At 38.7% G+C, this 27713-nt stretch overlaps 2 protein-coding genes across 8 annotated transcripts in view; one reads left to right on the top strand and one right to left on the bottom strand.

The window, feature by feature from the left end:
- The window catches only part of pikfyve (phosphoinositide kinase, FYVE finger containing), a 49505-nt gene extending 29352 nt beyond the window's left edge, over positions 1-20153 (bottom strand). For 2 of the 7 annotated variants that reach the window (XM_062061601.1, XM_062061603.1), the window contains exons 1-6: positions 15261-15394; positions 9016-9206; positions 7218-7385; positions 6975-7084; positions 2423-2594; positions 2124-2331 (exon numbers count right to left, since the gene is read on the bottom strand). In XM_062061601.1, coding sequence (XP_061917585.1) covers positions 2124-2331; positions 2423-2594; positions 6975-7084; positions 7218-7385; positions 9016-9206; positions 15261-15286 — 875 coding nt within the window. In that variant the 5' untranslated portion in view covers positions 15287-15394. Of the gene's footprint in view, positions 1-2123; positions 2332-2422; positions 2595-6974; positions 7085-7217; positions 7386-9015; positions 9207-15260; positions 15395-15777; positions 15925-19979 lie in introns of those variants that run through there. The other 5 variants (XM_062061606.1, XM_062061607.1, XM_062061604.1 and 2 more) reach the window with 5 other exon arrangements.
- Positions 20154-26982: 6829 nt separating this feature from the next.
- LOC133659238 (uncharacterized) overlaps positions 26983-27713 on the top strand; it is a 13192-nt gene continuing 12461 nt past the window's right edge. Inside the window, exon 1 of the mRNA XM_062061970.1 lies at positions 26983-27012. Within this exon, the coding sequence (XP_061917954.1) occupies positions 26983-27012 (30 nt within the window). The remainder of the gene's footprint in view (positions 27013-27713) is intronic.

Genomic DNA, 27713 nt, shown 5'->3' with positions numbered 1-27713 from the left:
GTACAAGTGCTAACTGATGAAGAAACCAAACATTTATTTCCAGAATTCCAGCTAGATATGGTGGGTGACTGCTAACCTGACTCTCGCCAAATCCTTGTCGTTCGCTGAGCTCCACACAATAATCTGGGAGTTCTCAATAGGAGATGTATATTAGAAGGTGGGGCCTTGTAAAAAAAATCATTGTATGTCATTGGATAAACCACTTTTCCGTTATCTTGAATGATGTGCTACTTCAACCACTCACATCGAAATCAACCTGTGACGCTGATGAGAGCGGTGCTGGGAAATCCAAATCCGGTCAGAAGAAGAGCCAAACCATCCTTGGCACCAATAAATGCCTTCAAAACCATTCTCTGTTCATCTTGTAAATAATTAATATTCGATCGATGTCGCAAAGCAGTTGCAATAGCAGAATCAATGTCAGCACACGACCCCTCGCTCCGTTCCGCCATTGTTGTTTGAATCAAACAGTCCCTTCGGCGCTACGTCACATCTATGAAATCCCGCCCGGCGATCCTGATTGGTTCATTATTTTTTGCTATCTTGAAGGAGTTTGCAATGCCTTCGAGCCCAGATCCTTGTGTGGAGCTCAGCGAACTACAAGGGTCTGGCGAGAGTCAGGTTAGGTGACTGCCCCACTTGGCCTTAATGCTGTGTTTCTGACTCAGACACCCAAAAAGCTGGAGAAAAGTAATTAGCAGGGGGAAAAAAGCAAATAATCCGAAACATCAGACTGTGATAAAAAAAAAGAAGAAAATAATGAGATGATTGATTATTAAGTGTGTCGATTTGCTGAATTAGGTGGAGCAGTGCTAGCAGATGGAAACAGCAAACACATCAATACTATGTTATATATTTTCAAAAATAAATCAGTATACAAAAATAGTAAATTAAATCACTTTTAAAGAGTTATTCCTTGCCTATGTTTTGTCTTTATTTTTAGCGTATTCTTCCCAACTAAAAAACCTAAGAGTTGCAGGCTGTGAACCCAATATTATAACCACAGTTGGTGCTATTAGACCAGTGGTTTTTAACCTCGTTGGAGGTACCGAACCCCACCAGTTTCATATGCGCATTCACCGAACCCTTCTTTAGTGAAAAATAAAATGTGTTTTTTTTGTCAAATTCAAGACAAAGTTATATGTTTTAGGTAACACTTTAGTATGGGGAACATATTCTAAGTAACCAAGACTTAATTTAGAGTTATTTGGTCACTAGGGGAACATATTCTAAGTAATAAAGACTTAATTTAGAGTTATTTGGTTAGGGTTAGGGTCAGGGTTAGAGGGTTAGGGTTATAATAAGGCCATTGATTGATTGATTGAAACTTTTATTAGTATATTGCACAGTACAGTACATATTCCGTACAATTGACCACTAAATGTTAACACCCGAATAAGTTTTCCAACTTGTTTAAGTCGGAGTCCACGTAAATCAATTCATTGTGAATAAGGCATTAATAAGTACTTAATAATGACTAGTTAAGAGCCAATGTGTTACTAATTTGCATGTTAATAAGCAACTAATTAATGGTGAATATGTTCCCCATACTAAAGTGTTACCATGTTTTTTTACTGGTGCATAAAATGAACCGTGCATGAACATCACCTTGTTCAAACAACAAAACCAACACAGTGCATAAACTCACAACAAATTACACACCTGCGAACCAGTCAGCTGTTGCCGTATCCGTAATACACTGATAGGGAGAAGTTTGTATTTACACGATGAGTCGGGTGGGTTTTGACCTCCGCCGAACCCCTGAGGCCGACTCACCGAACCCCTAGGGTTCGATCGAACCCAGGTTAAGAACCACTGTATTAGACCAAGTAATATCTGGGAAATGTTAAACCTATGAAAGAAATTAATAATGTGTGGACTCACAGTAACATGTAGTTACTATTAATTTGAAAATAATCAATAAAATGTCATAGTTGTTTCATGTAGAGTTGTCTGAATAATTTCCTTTGAAAATGCTCAGCAGAATATACAGCTTTCAAAATACCGCTGTTTGTGTGGACATTTTCGTTGACTAGTCAGTTTGTTCAGGCAAATTTTCATTGTGTGTTGATGAAAAATAAATATTAACAAAAGGTGAGAAAAAGAAGTCACGATTGCTTCACCTCTGCCAGGTCAGGTCTTCCTCCAGGAAGATGTTCCTGCTGGCCTTGCGCCCCCCAACAGGCGTCCGTGGCTCGCTGGATTCCAACACACACACAGAGCAGGAGGAGTCAGACAAGACGTTGAGGTCCTCGCCGATGGAGCCCGACTCCGCTGAGTAAGCGTAGTTCAGCGCTATTTTACGACAGTACGTACAGGCTCGCAGGTCTCCTAGGTGACGTGGTGAAGAGAAAAGAGTTGTCAGGTTTTTCTTCGGCTTATTCGTTGGTGGGCGCCATGGCGACGCCTCCGTGCAGCTCACCTGTGTAGCCCATGAACTTGCCGGGAATCTCCTGGTTGCAGCAGCGGCTGCAGAAAATCTGCCCGCACAACCTGCAGTGGTGGCGCCGGCGGAATGTGGTGAACTTTTCATTGCAGTCATAGCACTCCTTGCACTGGCTGTCGGGCATCCAATACTGTTTCAGGTCGCTGTCCTGGAAGGTAAACAAAACATTTTGAATACATTTAGAGATGTCCCGATTCAATATTCGATATCAGCAGAAAACAAATAGCGGATTATATCAGCGTGCATCTAAAACCTTCAATATAGGCAAGGCAAGTTTATTTATAGAGCACACCTCGTACACAGGGACCAATACCAAAATTGTATAATCTTTATACAATACAGGCCAAAAGTTTGGACACACCTTCTCATTCAATGGGTTTTCTTTATTTTCATGACTATTTACATTGTAGATTGTCACTGAAGGCATCAAAACTATGAAGGACCACATGTGGAGTTATGGACTTAACAAAAAAAAGGTGAAATAACTGAAAACATGTTTTTTATTCTAGTTTCTTCAAAATAGCCACCCTTTGCTCTCATTACTTTTTTGCACACTCTTGGCATTCTCTCGATGAGCTTCAAGAGGTAGTCACCTGAAATGGTTTTCACTTCACAGGTGTGCTTGAAACTCATCGAGATAATGCCAAGAGTGTGCAAAGCAGTAATCAGAGCAAAGGGTGGCTATTTTGAAGAAAATAGAACATAAAACAAATTTTCAGTAATTTCACCTTTTTTTGTTAAGTACATAACTACACATGTGTTCATTCATAATTTTGATGCCTTCAGTGACAATCTACAATGTAAATAGTCATGAAAATAAAGAAAACACACTGAATGAGAAGGTGTGTCCACACTTTTGGCCTGTACTGTATAAATGACATTTGTAAAGTTACAAAAGATTTAAAGTTAATATTATTTGCAGATGATACAACAGCGTTTTGTTCAGAAGAGAACACACAGAAGCTAATACAAATAATAACAGAAGAAATTAACTAATTTAAAAGATGGTTTGACAAAAACAGACTACCCTTAAACCTCAGTAAAACTAAAATAATGCTATTCGGTAACAGTAAAAGGGAAAGTAAAACACAAATAAAAATAGACGGAATAGAACTTGAAAGAGTAAATGAAACCGAATTTCTAGGTATAATGATGATGATAGAATTTACTGGAACTATCATAAAAATATACATCCTAAAGTGGCAAGAAACACATCAATAATGAACAAAGCAAAAAATATATTGTAGACCAAAAATCACTGCATATTCTCTACTGCTCGCTAGTGTTACCATATCTGAGTGATTGTGCAGAAATATGGGGAAATAACTACAAAAGTACACTTCATTCACTAACGGTGTTACAAAAAAGATCAGTTAGAATAATACATAATGTTGGATATAGAGAACATACAAACCCTTTATTTATTGAATCACAAATATTGAAATTCAATGATTTGGTGCATTTGCAGACAGCCTCAAATTATGTACAAAGCAAACTATAACCTGCTACCCAAGAATGTACAACAATTATTCTCAACAAAAGGAGAAATATAATCTTAGAGAAAAATGTCATTTAAAACATTTGTACGCATGTACAACACTTAAGAGCTTCAGTATATGGAATTAAATTATGGAATGGATTAAGCAAAGACATCTAACAATGTACTAGTACAGGGGTCGGCAACCCGCGGCTCCGGAGCCGCATGCGGCTCCTTGACCACTCTGATACGGCTCAGCTACATACGTGCCGACTCCCCCGGTTTTCCCAGGAGAATTATGGATCTCAGTGTCTCTCATAGATTACTCCCAGGGAAACAATAATCCTGTTTATGCTCTAATTACTAAATAAAGGGCGTGCTGTAATTGCACTGCAGTAATTGCCCTCTATAGCATTTACATACAGCGTGCCAGTCCAGCCACATGTTGCATGTTGTTATTACTTGCACACACAGGAGACAGCAAAGCATACTTACTCATCAGCCACACAGCTTACACTGACGGTAGCCATATCAAACAACTTTAACATTGTTACGTTACAAATATGCGCCACACTGTGAACCCACACCAAAAAAGAATGAAAAACACATTTCTGGAGAACATCCCACCGTAACACAACATAAACACAACACAACCATTACCCAGAATCCCATGCAGCCCTAACTCTTCCGGTCTACATTATACACCCCTGCTACCACCAAATCCCCCCACACATCAACCCCCCCCCCCTCACCGTGCGTTGGTTGAGCGGAAGAGTTAGGACTGCATGGGATTCTGGGTATTGGTACCGTCAGTGTAAGATGTGTGGCTGCTGAGGTAGTAGCCTTGCTGTCACTTACGTCAGCAAGCTGAAATTGCATTCTACGTGTGGTCGAGCAGGTACACTGTTAGGGCAGACTGTAGAGGGCGCCAAATGCAGTGTCATCACGCTCTGATATTCGGAAGTCTCCCGGGTAAAATGAGAGGGTTGGCAAGTATGACGCTATCAAGCGCCATTCATTCAAAACTCGCGGGCTGCACTAACATAAAATTTCCACATTAAAGTGCGTGTCGGTACGTGTGTCGGAGACCCCTGGTTAACATAGCACAAAGCATTAAAGCTTTGTATGCGGTGTTTTTCATTTTAAATTTTTTTTGTGGCTCCCATTACTTTCTTTAATTTGTGAAACTTGCCAAAATGGCTCTTTGAGTGGTAAAGGTTGCCGACCCCTGTACTAGTATAATCCACTTAAAGAAACTCTTCAAACTTAAAGTGTCTACAAAGTACCGGTACAAAGAAGAACCATGATAAATATTGTGAATTTATTTCATCCATCTATTCCTTTTCTAGATAATCTTATTTATCTCACTATATGAAATATAACTTACTTCACTAACTATTTATCTATTTATAATGTTGTTACTTATGGAGTATATTGTGAATAAAAGCAAGCAGTTCTGCAGCACGTTTACTTGTGCAAATCCGGACAGCCAGTCCAGATTTTTTGCTAAATGTCCTCCAATAAGCGAAGTGAAGTTAAGTGAATCATATTTATATAGCGCTTTTCTCTAGTGAATCAAAGCACTTTACATCGTCAAAGAAACCACAGCACACAAGGTTGGTCTTTTCTTCTATTTTAGTGAGGTTTACAAAAGGTAAACATGGTAGGTTATATACAGCATAGGCTACCAGGACCTCGCAGCTGCACAACAGCTAAGCACACAATAGCACAAAAGCTAGATATAGAAGTGTCCTTAATTGAACAATAATGCAGTCTAAAACAGCAAATTTGTCAATATAAATAAGTGTAACATATTTATAGTTGCATATTACTTACACCTACAAAGTCTCCAAGTTAAAAGCCTATTAGAAAGTATCCAGTAACAAATGTGTCTGCGTCATTCAACGTACTATGTTTCAAGTTAAAGACAGCATAAGTCCATTCCAGACGGTTAATAATAAATCAGTTAATATTTTTCATACCTAACACTGTTCTGTTTGATTAATTTCCCCAGATCAAACTTTCTCTAACATTTCACACTACAAAATAAGAAAAGTATGTATGGTTTGTGCTGATATCAGATCGGATCAACATCGGTTTCGGCCAATACTCAAGGTTCCAATATAGGCCAATACTCAAGGTTCCAAAAATCATTATGGTACTATTAATTAAATTACAAATAATGTATTTTTGTTCATTATGTTGGCAACACATACTGACAGAGAGGACTATTAAATACTCTTTCTCTCGTCGTTTTAAGTCGGAATTTCTGGGTTCCTCGTCAGAAATTTTAACTCGGAAAGTCGGAAAATTCTCACCACCTTTAAGTTGGCTTCAAAGATGGCTGCCCTGAGTGTAGACGATAACAGAAGCTTCTGTAATATCCGTTATCAGCCCTTTTGACTACTTTTGTAGAACTAAATCAGCCAAATACATTGTATTGTTGGACGTTTATATATGGTAACGTTACTGTACAATAAATACAAATATTCTACTGTGTTTAATACGTACTACATTGCAAGCAATAATGTCTGTTACCTCTTCACCCACCGTGTTTAAAGGTTGCAAAAAGAGTGCATATTTTTCCATAAGTTGTTTATATTCATATATTGCAAGTGCAAAAATGGCTTGTAGATGTTTTGAATTTTGTTTTGAATTGTTTATGCTGATTGGACGGTTTTTGTAATAGCAACAACGTTCAGTAAGCAGGATGTGTTATGTGTGACCGTTGAATGTTTGTGCAAGTTAAAAAAAATTCTGCACCACGACTAGGGAATGTTGTTTGAATTGGGTCATAATAGTAAATGCTATGCACAAATTGACATTGATGTACAATTGATGGCCACTGACTTGAGTTAAGTTCATTTGCCACCAGATGGTGACAAAATGGCAGCTATCAGACTGCTGACTATTTGTATACTATATGAAGACGCCCGGCCAAATAGCTTATTGGACTTGTGCTACCAAGTGCGGCTGTAGTTCGGACACCCTTGCTCTCATGTAAAAAATGCACAATGGCAAATGCTGCCTTAAAGTACGGAGGAACCAAACCTGGCTCTTTCCGTCCATAATTTCCTTGAGTCGCTTCAGCGCCGTGCGAAGCTGCACAGCAGTTCGGGGGTCATGGTTGCTCAGCGGCGTATCAGACTTCCTGCTGCTATCTGAAATGACAACATAAGAAACAAATTTGGCTTCAATATTATCATACGAATGTTATCTTTCAGTTTTAGAGAGCAGGAAATCAAACATCGCAAAAAGCCAGCCAGACAACATCTGCATTAAGTGTGTTTTTACCTGAGGCGGTGGAACTGCGTCGCAGGTGCTCGGGATGTGGCTTCCGGTGCGCCCTGGAGCTGTAGACGGAAGGGGAAGAGCTGGACGACCAGCTCCTTCTCTCCGACTGAGGGGAAGGGTTTGGCTCGTCCGGCTTGTCCGAAGCTGCCACGGGGGGACGGCCCTCATCTGTGCACGAGCGAGGACGAATATTGTAACGTTTGTACATTTGAAAGTACCATTAGAAAACATTGTGCAGGTGTACCTAATGAAGTGGCTAAGGTCAACACTAGGGATGGGAATCGAAAGCCGGTTGCTGTTTAAAACCGGCTTCCAGTATTCCGATTCCTAGGAATAATTTGCCAGTGTTGTTATTGATGACTGTGGACGCACCTGACATCACCACGCACGGCACAGAACTAACTAACTAACTAACTAACTAACTAACTAACTAACACTGCCTGTCATGTTAGCACATCACTGTAAAAGCTAATCTTATTTTCTTTAAAAGTAAAATGAACACTTATCACGCAAATCGTGACAAAACAGAGTCTCCTCCCTCTCTGTGTCTGAGATTTGTTCTCCAAAGCGGATACACCGTAATTAGTCAGAAAAATCTCATATCCTTTCTAAAAATAAAACTGATTTTTCTGCAAAATAATGTGTAATGTTTATAGGCCTTGACCTGCTCGTATTTGTCACTAGTTTATTTATTTTTTTGAGGGGTCAGCTCATATATTCTTCTAAAAAATTAGCATTTTATGTATTATTTTGTTTATTTTTACAGTAGACTATTAATCTTATTGTTATATTAGTTGATTTCAAGAAAACATTTTCTGAGGAACCCTGACCCCGTGGAGGTTGTCGGCCTCTTAAAACCTTAAATTTTGAGTTTGTACATTCATGTTTCTTCTAAACTATACAAAGTTAAATCTAATCAACTGGATTGTTAAGCTTTTATCCAAATGAGAACCGATAAAGAACCAAGTAATTAAGCAGAATCAAAAGTGGAACCGAAACCAGAAAAATCTTATCAATTCCCATTCCTAGTCAACACCCAACTCAAACCTTATTGCAGGTTTCCCGACACTAGGTCTAACGACAGTAACGCAGTGATACAGTCAGGGTTTTTTCCGGCGCAGTTATGTCATGTGACCTGCCGGATGCCAGGAAGAAAGAGCAACTTCCCCCACATGACCACACAAGACTGTGACAGCAGCTGCTTCTTCTAATAAGGTCTTGGACACGTGAATCTCATTTGTGTTTATACAGTGATGGAGCGACTTCAATCAACTACTGTTTCATACGTGGACGAAACAACTTAAAACCTTACTTCATCAATACATCAAGATGTACAGCCCAAACAGCTTAACTTGCACCGACAAGTCTCATTTGAAAGCAAATAATCATCAAGGTCTGTGATTAGCTGTGGCAGTAGGCAACCTCCCAAATCGACATTTGCAACTTTTCAGACCTATGTATATATGTAAAATAATGTGTTATTATTGTGTCAGTGCCATATTGTGAGGTTGGCGTGTCTTTGTGCGTTTATTTTCATGCCGCTCACAAAATGTCCACGATAATTTCTTGTGTCACAACTTTAGGAAGTGCACGTATGACTTGCCAGGCACTTGTTTGTTTATTAGCATTAGACAATACAATTGTTTATTAGCATTAGCATGTTAGCATGTGGGTGTGCATGTTACACTTCTTGTTTATCGCGAGTACAACATTGGTTTCTGTTGCTGCCATGTTGTACATATATTTGTTTTTATGCACAAAGGGTACTACAGTTTTCAGGCTCGAGGCCGCTGCTTACCTTTGTTGTTGAAGCGGAACAGGTTGACGAAGGAGCTGTACGCCGAGCGCAGTGGCGGCTCATCCTGCTCCGGCGTGAGCGGCTTGAAGTGCGTCAGGTGGGAGGGGCTGGCAGGCGAGGTGACGGGCGGCTCCACGCTCCAGTCCGACGGCAAGGACTTGTCCTCAGTGGCCATCTCCCGGAGTCTCCTACTGGAGAGGCAACGACACGGCACACAATCACGACCCCGCTATAAGGTAGCATGTGTTAACATGCGAGTTAGGTTAAACAGGGCTTCTCAATTATTTTCTGTTACGCCCCTCCCCCCTGGGAAAAAATAAATTTTATATCATTACTATAAATAGTATCATGTGTCTAAAAAATTGTTGTAAGTACACCTCTGCGGAACACTGTATCCCTAAAGAAAACAAAAAAAGAAAGAAATATAAATCAACTTATAACAAAGAGTAACTTTAACATTGTTTTTTTAGTCTGTAGCAGAAAACATTTAAAATGCATCAAATTTGCCTGAAATATATGTTTTTTTAACCTTATTTAAAAAAATTTTTTTTTTTTGACCAACAAGAACCATTTGATACTGAAAAATGAAACTAATAAACTCAATAAATAATAATAAAATCAAGGAGCACAATATATAGATAAAGCACTTTACCTACAAAACAAAAGTGAATAAAACAGTCTGTGCTGATATTTTAATTTTTTCAAAATGCGGAAGTCAGGATTAATGGCTACAATGAGCACGTTTGTAGTGCACAGCTTTTCGAAGCGGGGTTTGACGCATGATACTGATGAAGAACGTTCGCCCCCAGGGGAACCCGTCCCAATTTTTGAGAACCACTGGGAGGGATAAGTGGTAGAAAATGGATGGATGGGTTAAACGGCCATTTTAAAATGACCATAAGCGTCAAATATGTGTGCTGTGACCAGTCCAAGGTGTACCCCGGCCAAGATCAACTGGGATAGACTCCAGCTCATTACAGATTGGTGCTCTAATAATTCATCTGTTGCCAATAATTGTCCATCTTTCTAGAAAAAAAACAGCAGTTGCTTTTGTCAACATGCAAAGAGACACGTACTAACAAACTACTCCTGAAAGAAACGTAAATTTCCAAAAATGTTTGTACGTGTCACTACTATTCTGAGGCCAGTACTACTTTTCGGGAGCGAGACATGGGTGCTGACACAGAATCTACAACACGAACTCGGAGTCAAAAAGATGATAGTACTGAGACTTATTCATGGGGAGACGAAAAGAAACAACAAAAATTAGAGACTCCCTCGCTAAGAACCATTACTGTCCATTATTGAGAGGAACCAACTACGATGGTATGGACACTGGAAGCCTAAAAGGAAACGGCCCTTAGGGAGACCAAGAAAACGTAGGGAAGAAATTAGTCAACGAGAATAGAACAACTTAGACAAAGTGAAGACAATGGCCCTGGACAAAACTAAATGGAACAGCCTTGTTAAGAGACTATCTACTGACAGTCCAACTGGTCCACAGGCATCAGGGTGAGAAGGTGAGACGAGGAAAAAAAACAGCAGTTCCACACAAATTGCTGCTATTGTCTACATGCAATAACATACCTACTAACACTGTGGTCCCCAACCACATTTGCTGCCAGGTCACACAGAAACATTCATTAATTTATAAACTACCGCATTTTCTCAGACTTAATTTTCGCCTGTCCCACTAAACACACCAATAAGTTTATTAATAGATGTATATTACAACTCCTTTATATTACAACTTCAGCGTTATAGTGAGTTGATTTTTCCTGCTCACTTCTTTGTTATTTTTGTCTGCCACATGTGGAAAGCCGGTCCGTGAAAATAATGCACATATTAAACCGGTCCCTGGTAAAAAAAAAAAAAGGTTGGGGACCACTGTACTAACATATACTACAATATGGTGCATTTGAGATAGAAATTGCTATTGTAAAACTGCTGATGTAAATAAAATAATGCATACTTTATTATAAGAGCATGCTGACTAATGTGGTATTGCTGAGAGGCAACAGGTCGACGTACTAAACAGGGATGTCAAACTCGTTTTCATTGAGGGCCACATAGCAGTCATGGCTGCCATCAGAGGGCCGCTTGTAACAGCGAATAATGTATGAATTTCCCTCTGGATTTCATTATTAATTATATGAATTGTTTTAAGTAGACGTTCAATTTTACAGTAAAAACTTTACATTTACAAAATGTTACTGTAAAATATTGTTGTTTTTTTTTTACAACATTTTACGGTAAATATAAAAAGAGTACCACTGTTTTGTTTTTAGTTTTTTACGGAAAAAGCTGGCAGCTTAGTTGCCGCCAGAATTTTACTATTAAATTTACATTGGTTTTTACAACATTATATTGTTAATGGAAAAACAGTACAAGTTTATTTTTTATTCTGGCATCTTAGCTGCCAGTTTTCCTACCGTAGAAACAAATGTATCGTTTTTCCATTTACAGTAATACACCCTTAAAAACAAGATTTTACAGTAAAAATATGGCAACTAAGTCAATAGAATTTTAATACAAATTTTTTTTAGTTTTTTCAATTTCCAGTAATATGCTGTCAAGAACACCGTAAAATGTATTGTCATTTGTATTAATTTGATGGGTAGTTTGCTGTAAAATCATAAGTCAAGCAGATATTTAAGTATTTATTATATCCATCCATTTTATACCGCTTGTCCCTTTCGGGGTCAAGGGGGATGCTGGAGCCTATCCCAGCTGCATTCGGGCAGAAGGCGGGGTACACCCTGGACTAGTCGCTACCTCATCACAGGGCCAACACAGATAGACAGACAACATTCACACTCACATTCACACAATAGGGCCAATTTTTAGTGTTGCCAATCAACCTATCCCCAGGTGCATGTCTTTGGAGGTGGGAGGAAGCTGGAGTACCCGGTGGGAACCCACGCAGTCACGGGGAGAACATGCAAGCTCCACACATAATATACTGTAATATTTGTTGCAATAATGGATACTATTACAGTTTAAAAGGCACGCAATTTCAAGCAGTACATATATGTTTTCTGTCAAAATGAAAATAATCCATTACATTTAGTAATAAAATATTAAGTACTTTATTGACACATATCATTTCCAGGTGTTTGCGGCCAGATAATATGATATCGCGGGCCAGATCTGTCCCCCGGGCCTTGAGTTTGACACACTAATAGAATACTTCTACTACTACAATACAATTAGAGATGTCCGATAATGGCTTTTTTGCCGATATCCGATATTGTCCAACTCTTAATTACCGATTCCGATATCAACCGATACCGATATATACAGTCGTGGGATTAACACATTATTATGCCTAATTTTGTTGTGATGCCCTGCTGGATGCATTAAACAATGTTACTTTACCATGAATTGATTAACGTGGAGCTCGCCGACTTAAACGAGTTGAAAAACGTATTCGGGTGTTACCATTTAGTGGTCAATTGTACGGAATATGTACTGTACTGTGCAATCTACTAATACAAGTTTCAATCAATCAATCAAAAACAAAGTTTTCCAAAATAAGAGAACAATTTCAACTCCAGTTATGGAAAAAAGTGCCAACATGGCACTGCCATATTTATTATTGAAGTCACAAAGTGCATTATTTTTTTTAACATGCTTCAAAACAGCAGCTTGGAATTTGGGACATGCTCTCCCTGAGATAATCCTGATACCCACTACAACTATGGGAAATGCTATACTTTGACTTTCACAAAGTGCATTATTTGTATTTATTTTTTTTAAAACATGTCTCAAAACAACAGCTACAAAAACAATGAAGGCGCACAGCTTCAGTCCAGAGTATACTAGAGCAGTGGTCCCCAACCTTTTTGTAGCTGCTGACCGGTCAACGCTTGAAAATTTGTCCCACGGACCGGGGTGGGGGTGGGGGTGTTATGGTATTTTTTTATTATTATTATTTTTTTGTCATAAAGAAGAAGAGAAGAAGAATCATGTGTGCTTACGGACTGTATCCCTGCAGACTGTATTGATCTATATCAGACCTGGGCATTCTGCGGCCCGCGGGCCGCATCCGGCCCTTTGTGCGTCCCTGTCCGGCCCGCGTGAGGCCAATTATAAATTACAAAATAAATTTAAAAAAGTATCTATGTCGAGTGTGCAATACAACGGTGCTGCTTTTGTTTTGAAAATCGTTATTTGTATTACTTCCGTGTGGACGTATGCGTGATTGTGAGTGAATGTGAACAACTGCAATTACAAAATAAAGTTGAAAAAACATCTATGTCCTGCGCGCAATACAACTGTGCTGCTTTTATTTTGAAAAGTATTATTTATGGGCGTGTGTCCGTGTGTAACCTGCGAGTGAAGGTGCACATGCAGCGACAAGTGATGCACGGTTTACACCCGAGACGCCAAAAAGAGAAAAGTTGATGAGGAATGCCGTGTTTTCAACAACACATGAACTGCAAAGCAACGTCCCCTCACCTAAGGTGCGTGCCTGCGCAATTGCGCACTGTTCAAGCGTCTGCTGCGCGCAGCAAGTATATGCCGCGCACCAAATCAAATCCCATCTGAATTATAAACAAAATAAACATATTTATTCTATGGAATTTTGCAATGCAACTTTGAGTGACAGTGACAACAAGCGGCCCTAATGGTGTTCGTCAACACCGTTCAATTGAACACCGTTCAATTATTGTAACGTCTATCGAGATGCTTCGAGGACAGGAATTATATCGATCACTTTATTGAACAAAACTGTTTATATTCGGACATAACCACACCAAAAACATGAGTAAAACAATTCTAACTCGAAAAACTAGTCATTTTCTGCCGTACAAACCAGGCCAAAACCAACTTGTCATCTGTCACCAACACGCATAGCACTAAACCACTGGTGCGTTTAAGGCCACACAAAAAGTCGGACAACTCAAACACCACACAAAGTTACACTATGACTCCTCAGTCATACGTGTGCTTATTTTACTGTCATTTATTATTAATGTTAATTTATATATATTAGTAATGGAATGCTGTTACACACACTATGTTGAAGTATTACTATTATTATTATTATTATTATTTATCTTACGGTATATATCAAAAATAATATTGAGCAAAATTTAATTGAAATATTGTCGATGTGGCCCTCCAGCAGTGCTCGGGTAGCTCATGCGGCCCCCGGTAAAAATTAATTGCCCACCCCTGATCTATATTGATATATAATGTATATATTGTTTTTTATGTTGATTTAATAAAAATAAAAAAAATAATAAAATAAAATATATATATATATATATATATATATATATATATATATATATATATATATATATATTTTTTTTTTTTTTTTTTTTCTCTATTTTTTTATTTCTTGTGCGGCCCGGTACCAATCGGTCCACGGACCGGTACCGGGCCCCAGCCCGGTGGTTGGGGACCACTGTACTAGAGCATACTTGCCAACCTTGAGACCTCCGAATTCGGGAGGGGGTGTTGAGGTGGGCGGAGTTTGGTGGTAGCGGGAGTGTATATTGTAGCGTCCCGGAAGAGTTAGTGCTGCAAGGGGTTCTGGGTATTTGTTCTGTTTTGTTTATGTTGTCTTACGGTGCGGATGTTCTCCCGAAATGTGTTTGTCATTCTTGTTTGGTGTGGGTTCACAGTGTGGTGCATATTTGTAACAGTGTTGAAGTTGTTTATACGGCCACCCTCAGTGTGACCTGTATGGCTGTTGATCAAGCATGCCTTGCATTCACTTGTGTGTGTGTGATACAGCCGCATATATTATGTGACTGGGCCGGCATGCAGAGGCAGTGCCTTTAAGGTTTATTGGCGCTCTGTACTTCTCCCTACGTCCGTGTACACAGCGGCGTTTGCACAAGTCATACATTTTACTTTTTGAACCCGATACTGATAATTTTGAAACCGATACCAATGATTTCCGATATTACATTTTAAAGCATTTATCGGACATCTCTAGATACAATCATATTCGATTGTGGTTTAAAAGGTGTGTCGAAAGCTAGCTACATTCACAAACACAAATTACGTGTCTTCCAACAGCAATAAACACGAAATCGAAACAAAAAAAGGGAGCTATTAGAAAACGAATGTAATCCTCCAACTTCGCTGCCCTTTGATTAGCTCAGTAGCGACTGCCTTGTTGTCAATTTGGTCCTGATCGAGTCCGAACTTTCTCCACGGATGATGGCCGAGCGTGTCGCGCATTCACACTCCTTTTCAAAAACACAAATATCTTTTCTTTAACTTACTCTTTGAAGAACTGCCCGAGCATCATTTCATGTCATGTGGGATCTTGGTGGCGAAAAGAGCAGAAGTGCTAGCATCAGGTTCTCCGTTCCTGTCATGTGACCATAATAACAGGCCGTCTGCGCGACGAACCTTGTGGTGTGTGTGTATGTAAATGTTTGTGTGTAAAAATGTGTGTGTGTGTCGTTTGACAGCTTTAACTCAGCCCGACATTAACATAATCGACACACAAAACCAATAAAGCAGCTCAGTTTAAACAGCCCTGTTATTCATGGCTGTCAAACTTAAAGTCAACCTTGTATGTTATCGCGTCTACCCACTAAAAGCTAAGCAGATGCAAAACACAACAAAATGCACACAAATTCTCGTATTTATCTGGACTTCCTATCGAAATGCCAACTTTAACCCGTAAGCCCAAACGTCAAGTTAGCTTGTGCAAGCTAGCAAGCGCCTGTTAGCCTCCTATGCTACAGCCGGTTCATTGCTACCAGCTTATTTTCGGCCACGCTTTCGACTTACCCATCGACTTATCAATTCCACATGGGCGCTTGAATCCATTGGAAGTGCCAGAACACAATAAAAAAAACATTTAAATACTCCCACAGGGAGATTTGAGGGACGAAGACGCTTTGATACTAGTACTAGCTTGATGACCAGACATTACGAGTCGAGACGGCAAGCTCGGTGATCGATTGGATGCGATGGTTCGCGTTCATTTATTTCAATACACGTACATTATGGCTAGGGGTGTGGGAAAAAATCGATTCGAATTCAAACACGTTGTGCGATTCAGAATCGATTCTCATTTTTTTTTTAAATCGATTTAAAAAAAAAAATATTATTATTTTATTTTTTTAATTAATCAATCCAACAAAACAATACACAGCAATACCATAACAATGCAATCCAATTCCAAAAGCAAACCCGACCCAGCAACACTCAGAACTGCAATAAACAGAGCAATTGAGAGGAGACACAAACACGACACAGAACAAACCAAAAGTAGTGAAACAAAAATGAATATTATCAACAACAGTATCAATATTAGTTACAATTTCAACATAGCAGTGATTAAAAATCCCTCATTTAAATTATCATTAGACATTTATAAAAAAGTAAAAAATAAAATGAACAATAGTGTCACAGTGGCTTACACTTGCATCACATCTCATAAGCTTGACAACACACTGTGTCGAATATTTTCACAAAGATAAAATAAGTCATATTTTTGGTTCATTTAATAGTTAAAACAAATTTACATTATTGCAATCATGTTGATAAAACATTGTCCTTTACAATTATAAAAGCTTTTTACAAAAATCTACTACTCTGCTTGCATGTCAACAGACTGGGGTAGATCCTGCTGAAATCCTATGTATTGAATGAATAGAGAATCGTTTTGAATCGGGGGGGGGGGGGGGGGAAAAAAATCGTTTTTGTATCGAGAATCGTGTTGAATTGAAAAAAAAAAAAATCGATTTTGAATCGAATCGTGACCCCAAGAATCGATATTGAATCGAATAGTGGGACACCCAAAGATTCACAGCCCTAATTATGGCATAACATATTTACAAATGTATACAAGCATAATCATTAATATATAATATAAATTAATCTACAGGGTTGCAACCCAGTGTGACCCTAACCCTAACACAATTAATTCTAAATCTAACCGTTCTCTTAATAGTTAGGTCAGTGGTGGTTTCACGTAATGAGGTGAATAGCTTGTTTTCAATAAAGTTCAAGACGTGTATCAAAGTTTTTTTTTTTTGATTGATTGAGACTTTTATTAGTAGGTTGCACAGTGAAGTACATATTCAGTACAATTGACCACTAAATGGTAACACCTGAATAAGTTTTTCAACTTGTTTAAGTCGGGGTCCACTTAAATTGATTCATGATACAGATATATACTATCACATATACTATCATCATAATACAGTTATCACACAAGATAATCACATTGAATTATTTACATTATTTACAATCAGGTGTGTGGAGGGGGGGATGGGATATGGACATCAAGTAGTGGACATAGAGAGAGAGAGAGAGAGAGAGAGAGAGAGAGAGAGAGAGAGAGAGAGGAGAGAGAGAGAGAGAGAGAGAGAGAGAGAGATCAGAAGGCATAAGAAAAAGAAAAAGTATCTGCATTTGATTGTTTACATTTGATTATTAGCAATCCGGGGAGGGTGTTAGTTTAGGGTTGTAGCTGCCTGGAGGTGAACTTTTATTGCGGTTTTGAAGTCTTCTTCTTTGTACTTTGTTAACACTTTTAGTTTGCAGCACATCTTAAACTGGACCATATTATGTTTAAGCCACATTTAGTTGACCTAATAAGCTGCTGTCGTCCAAGGATATATTGTTTTTTAGTTACATAAAATATTGTTATTTAGGAACTTGAACCCGATTTCAATGTTAAGGCATACACAGCCTGAGCAGACAAACTCAGGAGCCAAGTTAATCCACTCTACTCGATTTTGATTGGCTCTCCATATGTTGACAACCGGAAGCGCGGCCAAATTTGTTGGCTTAAAAATAAGATGGAGGTTGGCGGTGGTTTGGGTGTCATTCTGTAATTCATTGTTACCAATTTGTCTATCTCTCCAATTGTTCGCTTCGCATTAAGAAAATCTACTCAAAAACGGGGTTTAGCCGGTAAGTATGTACATTTTTGTAATTAAGGTAGTTAGTCGCGAGCGCTACTGAGCATCGCTCATTCAAATGGAATTCGGAGTGTCGAAGCCAATGCTAGCCGTTAAATGCTAAATGACGTCTGAATGAAAGTCATCACTTTACTAGAAGACACCGTCCAATCATGTTAAATAGACTTATGGAAGCTATAGACCGCTTTAACCGTCCATTTGAAACTATAGGTTCACACCCATTTTGAATTGCTGATGCCTAATAAATTGTTCCACTGCTACTAGTTTGACCTGCAAACTTGCCTGGATTAGTAACTAATCGAAGAACCAGTGCTTCTCTTATACAAACCCCGTTTCCATATGAGTTGGGAAATTGTGTTAGATGTAAATATAAACGGAATACAATGATTTGCAAATCCTTTTCAACCCATATTCAATTGAATGCACTACAAAGACAAGATATTTGATGTTCAAACTCATAAACTTTATTTTTTTTTTGCAAATAATAATTAACTTAGAATTTCATAGCTGCAACATGTGCCAAAGTAGTTGGGAAAGGGCATGTTCACCACTGTGTTACATGGTCTTTCCTTTTAACAACACTCAGTAAACGTTTGGGAACTGAGGAGACACATTTTTGAAGCTTCTCAGGTGGAATTATTTCCCATTCTTGCTTGATGTACAGCTTAAGTTGTTCAACAGTCCGGGGGTCTCCGTTGTGCTATTTTAGGCTTCATAATGCGCCACACATTTTCAATGGGAGACAGGTCTGGACTACAGGCAGGCCAGTCTAGTACCCGCACTCTTTTACTATGAAGCCACGTTGATGTAACACGTGGCTTGGCATTGTCTTGCTGAAATAAGCAGGGGCGTCCATAGTAACGTTGCTTGGATGGCAACATATGTTGCTCCAAAACCTGTATGTACCTTTCAGCATTAATGGCGCCTTCACAGATGTGTAAGTTACCCATGTCTTGGGCATTAATACACCACCATACCATCACAGATGCTGGCTTTTCAACTTTGCGCCTAAAACCATCTGGATGGTTCTTTTCCTCTTTGGTCCGGAGGACACGACGTCCACAGTTTCCAAAAACCATTTGAAATGTGGACTCGTCAGACCACAGAACACTTTTCCACTTTGTATCAGTCCATCTTAGATGAGCTCAGGCCCAGCGAAGCCGACGGACTTTCTGGGTGTTGTTGATAAACGGTTTTCGCCTTGCATAGGAGAGTTTTAACTTGCACTTACAGATGTAGCGACCAACTGTAGTTACTGACAGGGGTTTTCTGAAGTGTTCCTGAGCCCATGTGGTGATATCCATTACACACTGATGTCACTTGTTGATGCAGTACAGCCTGAGGGATCAAAGGTCACGGGGCTTAGCTGCTTACGTGCAGTGATTTCTCCAGATTCTTTGAACCCTTTGATGATATTACGGAGCGTAGATGGTGAAATCCCTAAATTCCTTGCAATAGCTGGTTGAGAAAGGTTTTTCTTAAACTGTTCAACAATTTGCTCACACATTTGTTGACAAATCTTGTTTGTGAATGACTGAGCATTTCATGGAATCTACTTTTATACCCAATCATGGCACCCACCTGTTCCCAATTTGCCTGTTCACCTGTGGGATGTTCCAAATAAGTGTTTGATGAGCATTCCTCAACTTTATCAGTATTTATTGCCACCTTTCCCAACTTCTTTGTCACGTGTTGCTGGCATCAAATTCTAAAGTTAATGATTATTTGCAAGAAAAAAAAAGTTTATCAGTTTGAACATCAAATATGTTGCCTTTGTAGCATATTCAACTGAATATAGGTTGAAAATGATTTGCAAATCATTGTTTTCCGTTTATATTTACATCTAACACAATTTCCCAACTCATATGGAAACGGGGTTTGTATTTCAGCTAATGTGTTCATGTGTCAGTCATGTTGCATCAAAGGACAAGGACGCCGGCCCAGGCTTCCAAACAGACTACAGTTATAGCATCCAAGATCAAAAACAAGATATTCAGTGAGTCTCCTGAGTGTCTTTTGGTTTTATTGTGCCTTGACATTTACATACATACAACTTACCGGCTTGTTCTCTGCCACCCCAGACACCTCCTCCTCCTTCTTCAAGGCCTCCCTGAAGAGCAACAACAAGGCGCTGGCTCTTGCCCTGCAGGCTGAGAAGCAGAGGAGCATGCTGCTGCAGATGCAGATCGTCAACCTGACGAAGGAAGTGGAGGTGCTGTGCTTTGAGAGGGCTACCTGGAAGTACAAGCACAGGAAACTGGTGGGGCTAGGTTTCATTTTAAGACACATACACATGTAATTACCAAGTACATCGAAACCTCTGTATTTAATCACAGTCCCAAATTTTTCCAGGAAACTTTGTAATAGAAATAATCTGTTAAGGGGTCGAACAGTCCCCATTATTTAACCGTTAACAAAATGTACAGTCAATATTTTCAAAAAATGTTAATGTTCTTCATTGACAAACGCATTTAAAAATAAGTTAACTGATAAATAATAAGATAATTATCTACTTGTACCTGGACAGGTCTGAATCAATGTTCCTTCTAAATTTTCATGTGTGAGCAAGCGCAAAACTCCCTGAGCATTCAGTGGAGCACGTGAGCAACATCAGATGTGCACACTGTGGCTACACCAGCAACACACCCGTCCTAAACATCACATCATAACAAGTTAAATGTCTCATAATCAAATGAGCGCAGTCATTTCCATGCGATTATTTTGTAATATAAGTGATTACAATGAAAATAAATCTTGTTTTTCATGAGCTATGTACTAGTATTGTAACCTGACTCTCGCCAGATCCTTGTAGTTCGCTGAGCTTTTTGTTTGATTGTTTGAGACTTTTATTCGTAGATTGCACAGTGAAGTACATATTCCGTACAATTGACCACTAAACGGTAACACCCAAAAAAGTTTTTCAACTTGTTTAAGTCGGGGTCCACTTAAATTGATTCATGATACAGATATTTCTTATCAGATATTTACTATCATCATAATACAGTCATCACACAAGATAATCATCAGAGTATATACATTGAATTATTGACATTATTTACAATCCAGGGTGTGGGATGTGGAGGGGGGGGGGGGGGGGGTTAGGTTTGGTTGTTATCATCTCTTCAGTCATCAACAATTGTATCATCAGAGAAATGTACATTGAAACAGTGTAGGTCTGACTTGGTAGGATATGTACAGCAAGTAGTGGCGATAGAGACAGAGAGATCAGAAAGCATAAGAAAAATATATACATTTGATTATTTATGATTATTTACATTTGATTATTAACACAAGGATCTGGGACTTCTCAATAGGAGATGTATTTAATAAGGCGGGGCCTTGTAAAAAAAAAAAATGTATGTGATTGGATACGATGAGGTGGCGACTTGTCCAGGGTGTAGCCCGCCTTCCGCCCGAATGCAGCTGAGATAGGCTCCAGCGCCCCCCGTGACCCCGAAAGGGTCAAGCGGTAGAAAATGGATGGATGGATGGACAGATAAACCACTTGTCCGTTATCTTGAATGACGTGCTACTTCAACCACTCACATTAAAAACAACCCGTGACGCTGATGAGAGCGACCCTGGGAAATCCAAAACAGAACAGCCGACATATTGGATAACGACAGAGCGAAAAGTTAATAAATGCTTTCAAAACAGTTCTCTGTTCATCTTTTAAAGAATGAATATTCGATAGATTCGACAAAACAGTTGCAATAGCAGAATCAATGTCAGCACACGACTCCTCCCCTTGCGTGCCGCCATTGTTGTTTGAATCAAACAGTCGCTTCGGCGCTACGTCACATCTATGAAATCCCGCCCGGCTCATTATTTTTTGCTATCTTGAAGGAGTTTGCAAAGCCCTCGAGCCCAGATTCTTGTGTGGAGCTCAGCGAACTACGAGGATCTGGCGAGAGTCAGGTTACTAGTATTGTATGTCTGGGTGGAGGTCCTACTTTGGAAATAATTTGTACCCCTTTCAGATATCGCATTTCGTATACATGTTGCACAATGAGATGTAAGCATGGAATAAAGTGTGCATTCCTGTAACTTAATATGTATTTTTATTAGCATTTCTGTAATCTAGTTACAGCATTTCATGATGAATATTCAGAAATTAACATTCTTAATAAATGACAGTAGAATAAGCACACGTGTGATTGGGCATGACCTGGCATTTACACTTTGTTTGGTTTCGGAGTTGTCCGACTTTTTGGAACAACTCCTGCAACGCACTTCTTGTCGGGATTCCAAGCAAGAACATCCAGAAGCTGCAATACATACAAAATAGTGCTGCTAGGATCCTGATAGTGCGCGGAAATACGACCACATCACACCAATTCTCAAATCCCTTGACTGGCTTCCTGTTCCACTCATGATTGAATACAAAGTCTCCCTACTAACCCACCAGTGCCTCCATAGAAATGCCCCCCTGTACCTCAAAGAACTACTCACCCCCAAACCCTCCACACGACACCTCCGCTCCGGACAGGCTAACCTCCTCTTACCTCCGAGGACAAAGCTACGAACTATGGGAGACCGGGCTTTCTGCTCCGCCGCTCCTAGTCTGTGGAATGCTCTCCCTGACCACCTGAGGGCACAACAGACTGTGGATGCTTTTAAAAAAGGCTTAAAAACCCTTCTTTTAAAAAAAGCCTTGTTATAGATATATGCATACTAGTTCTAGCTATTAGGCTGTTCTAGTTTATTTATTATTATTATTTTTCAATACACTGTAGCACTTTGAGGTTGTTTGCTCAATGTAAAGTGCTTTTTACAAATAAAATCTAGTATTATTATTATTACTGTGGAGGTTCCACAAGCACGCCCAGACGCTGACCATGTTTTTGTTGCCTCACAGCACGTCATCTTGAAGAATCTGTACAGTGACACGCTGAATAACTTGGACAAGGTGATGGAACTATTCTCTGATGACGTAAGTCAAATAACGTGTTCATATTTAGTGTGGCCTGAGTTTCTTTCTCCCAGGAACACAAAGCAATAATGCTTGAACATCTCATGAATTACTTATCCCCCCGGGTATTTCATTAGAGAACAGTTCTACTGCTATATAAATAAACGATTGATTGATACTGTGAAAACACACAGAAAAGTCATGTTAGCAATATTTCAAATGTAAAGACGTCGACCCGGACAAGACTTTCAGGTTTTGTCGTCTCCGATAATATTTGTGCATTAGGTAGTCAGCCCTATGGGTTTTAACTTTAAACGACATGGAATAGTTGTGATGTTTAGGAGCAGGGTTTTAAACAAATGTGGGAGTCTTGGTTGGTCGGTGTCAGTTTATTTCAAACAGTTGCAATGTAATGCATCACATATTTCCAGTTGTTTCAGTACAGCATGTCCGAAAAGGAGTAGGAAGAAGCAGAGCTCATTTAATCCTACCCCTTTTAGTATTATAGCAGTTTCAACCCACTTGTTTGTTCTCTATTTGTAACACAACAGTGAATAAATAAATGAATATACAATGAGCAAGTAAATAATTATAACTATAAAAAATTCAATGTTCTTTTGAATAAATAGTTAAAGTGGAACTGTACTTTTTTGGGAATCTTGCCTATAGTTCACAATCATTATGAAAGACATGACGAAAGATGTTTTTTTTTTTTTAATGCATTATAAATATTAAACAAACATAAATAAAAGTCCACTTACAGCGTGGCCAATGGGAGTTCTACTAATTCGCCCATAAAATCCATCAAATAACCATTCAAAAAGCGCCAACAATACTCCATTTACATTTTGTGACTTAAATATTAACCTAATATTGTTATTTTAAGCGCTAACACAGAAACTATTTATTTATTTATTTAATTTATTTATTTATTTATTTATTTTTTATAATGTCCTGCCCAGCTTCTCGGGCAAATCATATAGCAGATGTAGATGCCCATATCGGCTGTTCAGATTTACTTTACAAAAGAGAAGTGTAGGATACTTCTCTTGTTGCCTTACTTGTATTTTGACTTTATTAAATGTATTTATATTATCATTTGGTGCAGCCGGGCCAGAGCAGGAGGGGATAGAAAGAGAGAAAAAGGAAGACAGAGGGGGGAATTGTGGGGACAGGAGGGGGATTAGACAGAGAGACAAAAACAACAACAGCAAACACAACAACAACAACAGAGCAACATCAGCAAATAGGACATGTACAAATAAGATGGTAAAAGTAATAGCAAATAAGCAGTTAGCGAAAAAAAAAAAAAAATACAGAAATGACAATGAGCATTATTACACTAAAAATGGAGCAATATGAATACCAATAGAAATAGTGCTATTAATAAACAATACCAATACTTTACCTTTATTATCAACAATACAATTGTTCAAATGCAACAATACATATACGTAATGATAACTTGATACGAAAGAATGCAGAAAAATGGAGGGGAAGAAAGAGAAGCAACCTACATTAACCTTGTAGATTGTTATAGTAACAATAGGTTAAGCTTTGTCAGTGTGCCATGTGTTATACCCAGTTTACCCTAGGGCAACAACGTTAATATATGTTTGATGAAACGTGATTATGTGCATGAGTGTATGTGTGCATATGTACTTGTATATGTACAGTATGTGTATATGTGTGCTTGTACAGTGAATGTATATGTACAGTATGTGTATATGTGTGTACAGCGAATGTATATGTACAGTATGTGTATATGTGTGTTTGTACAGTGAATGTACATGTACAGTGAATGTATATGTGTAGTATGTGTATGTGTGTGTTTGTACACAGAAACTATTTATAGCGGCGACATGATCACTATCGTGTGTGCCTATGTTTATGTCATCGAGTGGTCCTGCTGCTTCCTCGCTGCCTGTAAGTTTATTGTAGATCATGAATCCTACGTCTCACCTGCACAGAAGAAGTTTGAGGAGGTATTCCGACAAGTTGGTACACTTTGACAGCCATTTAGGACCCAAAAATGGCGAGAATTACACGAAAAGACTCTTACCCCCCCACCTTGTTTCTTTGTGAGAATTATGAGTCATTCTTCATTTAAATGGGAATATATGAACAGTTTATCAGTCACATCCTAATGACACCAGACCTCGTACAGTAAGTGATGTTTTATTATGTTTGTTAGCTCTCATGAAGTCTGCAGTAAACAAAAATCAGTGATGAGGACAAAAAAAAAAGCGAACGTTGTGATGTGTTTCTGAAATGAATGCGCCGTGTGTATAAAACCATAATGGAGGTTTTTGGATGTTTTTTTGAAGGGCTTTATAGGCGGAATGGAACGGTCCATTGTAAGCGAACTTTGGATCGCAGTGATTTATTATTTAGAATGCAAAAAAACCCATCCATAATGATTGTGAACAATAGGCAAAATAGAAAGTGCAGTTTCCCTTTGAGTAATTTATGGTTCACCAACAAAATTAATAAGTTTATCAAAAATAGGATTCAATGTGTTTATCAAGATTATTCTTCTTTGTACTTTGTGAACACTTCGAGTTTGAATCGTTTCTTAAACTGGATCATATTCGTACATTGTCTGACTTCCTTGCTTAATCCATTCCCTATTTTCATTCCACATACTGATATGCTAAAGGTTTTAAGTGTTGTACGTGCAAACAGATGTTTTACTTTAGATTTTTCTCGAAGCTTTTATTTCTCCTCTTTTGTTGAGAAGAATTGTTGTACATTCTTGGGTAGCAGGTTATAATTTACTTTGTACAACATTTTATATATGTTGGTACATTTTTCAATGTACCAAGTCATTGAATTTCAATATTTTTGATTACCCGTAATTTCCGGACTATAAGCCGCTACTTTTTCCCCTCGTTCTGGTCCCTGCGGCTTATACAACGGTGCGGCTTATTTACGGCCTGTTCTTCTCCGACACCGACGAAGAGGATTTCGGTGGTTTTAGTACGCAGGAGGAAGACGATGACACAATGATTAAAGACTGACTTTTCATATACCGGTAGGCTGGTTATTTTGATAACGTACAGGCGAGCACTTTGTATTACTTTGCAAAGTTGTATTATTTGTACTCTGCACGAATGCTGTTCGCCATGTCAAAGATGTGAAAGTTTGATTGAATGATTGAAAGATTTATTGTTAATAAATGGGACGCTTTGCGTTCCCAAACAGTCATCTCTGTCCCGACAATCCCCTCCGTGGTAGCAGGAACCCCTATATACTACGGTAATTACACATCAAAACCCTGCGGCTTATAGTCGGGTGCGGCTTATATGTGGAGCAATCTGTATTTTCCCCTAAATTTAGCTGGTGCGGCTTATAGTCAGGTGCGGCTTATAGTCCGGAAATTACGGTAAATACAAAAAGAGTGTTTGAGTGTTCTCTATATAACTCACAATTAGTAACACTAGCGAGCAGTAGTGTGGTACTTCTTAAAGACAAGCAGTAGTTGTTTTTGCTGCGTTTATATTTTAAAATGCAATGCAGTGCTTGTTCAAGGTCCAATAATGAGACAAGGACTGCTTTCTATGATTCAATTAAATATTAATGAAAATTAGTTGCAAATAAAAACTATTTTAGACGTATGTATTCATCCCTTTCAGGATGTCCCTAAACTAGATGAGGACAACAACATCCTTCCTGGTGATCTTGACATTCCCCCAGTTTCAAGGTCAGTTTTTAAAGAGGCGCCTGTAAATAGCCCTTATAATGCATATTTTGATACTCTTAAGCTATAAAACACATTTTAAATTCAGTTTTACACATTAAGGCATAAGGTATTGTCTATTGCAGTCATTCTAAAACAAGTGGTACGCCATACAATCACTGAAATAAATATTCAAACAAAGTGTTACTGTTCAAACTGTGTGTACTGTTACAGTGGCCAAAATATTAAATATACTTGTTAAATAAAACTTGTGCCTTGTTTTTTATGAATATGTAGGCTTACTACGCTACTGTATTTTAATTTTGGTCATTATGGTGGTACTTGGAGAGCCAGGTGTTTTTTGAGGTGGTACTTGGTGAAAAAAGTTTGAGAACCATCGGTCTATTGCTTGTACTCCGTCACGTGACTTCTTCCCGGAAGTAAAACCAGCAGTGGTCAACCAAGCCAAGATGGCTGTTGTACAGCAGGCAGCGCACAAAGTAAGACAAAAGAGGCTTAAATCTTCCTGCAAAAAGCAGATACCAGCAAAATATCAAACTATGCAATGGAATAGATCCCTATACTTTATCAAAAAAAGATTTGTCGAGTGATATTGATGATTATACGTTGGCCGCGTTCCCAGACATATCGAACTATTCCGCTGCAGACGCCGGTCTACACGAAAAACAGATGGAAATTTGAAAAGCATGGAGGTCTACAACTTCTTTGTGTGTGGCTGACTCTCCCAGATAAATATGCATCCTTTTTGCTTGGGTAAGGTTGCATTTCATGATTTAATTTTGCGTGTATTGATGGTTGTTTACGTCTTTATCAAAATATAACTATAGATGTCAACATTGTGTATGTGCTGAAAGACTCATTTATTATTGCTGCCTTTGATAAAAGCTTAACTCTTTTAGGTTTTGCTCACATTTGCTTTCTTTTATTTAGACTTGTCGAGTTGGTGCTTTTTGAAACACTCGCAGCAAACGTGTTTTAAGAAATACAAATATCAAGATAATACTTCAACGGGAAATAATAACCGTTAAAAGTATATCAAACAAACCTTTAACAAAGTGATCACTGCAAACTCATGCATTCTTTGACCCTGTTCCCTTAGACTGGAGTGTGAGGTGTTTTTCTCGTCAATGTTTTGTAAAATCTTGCACTCTTCCGCCCTTTTTGATTACCTCTCAAGGAA

Source organism: Entelurus aequoreus, linkage group LG10 (assembly GCF_033978785.1).
Source record: "Entelurus aequoreus isolate RoL-2023_Sb linkage group LG10, RoL_Eaeq_v1.1, whole genome shotgun sequence".
NCBI lineage: Eukaryota > Metazoa > Chordata > Actinopteri > Syngnathiformes > Syngnathidae > Entelurus > Entelurus aequoreus.
The sequence above is the reverse complement of the archived record's forward strand: the minus strand, read 5'-3'. Positions and strand labels throughout refer to the sequence as shown.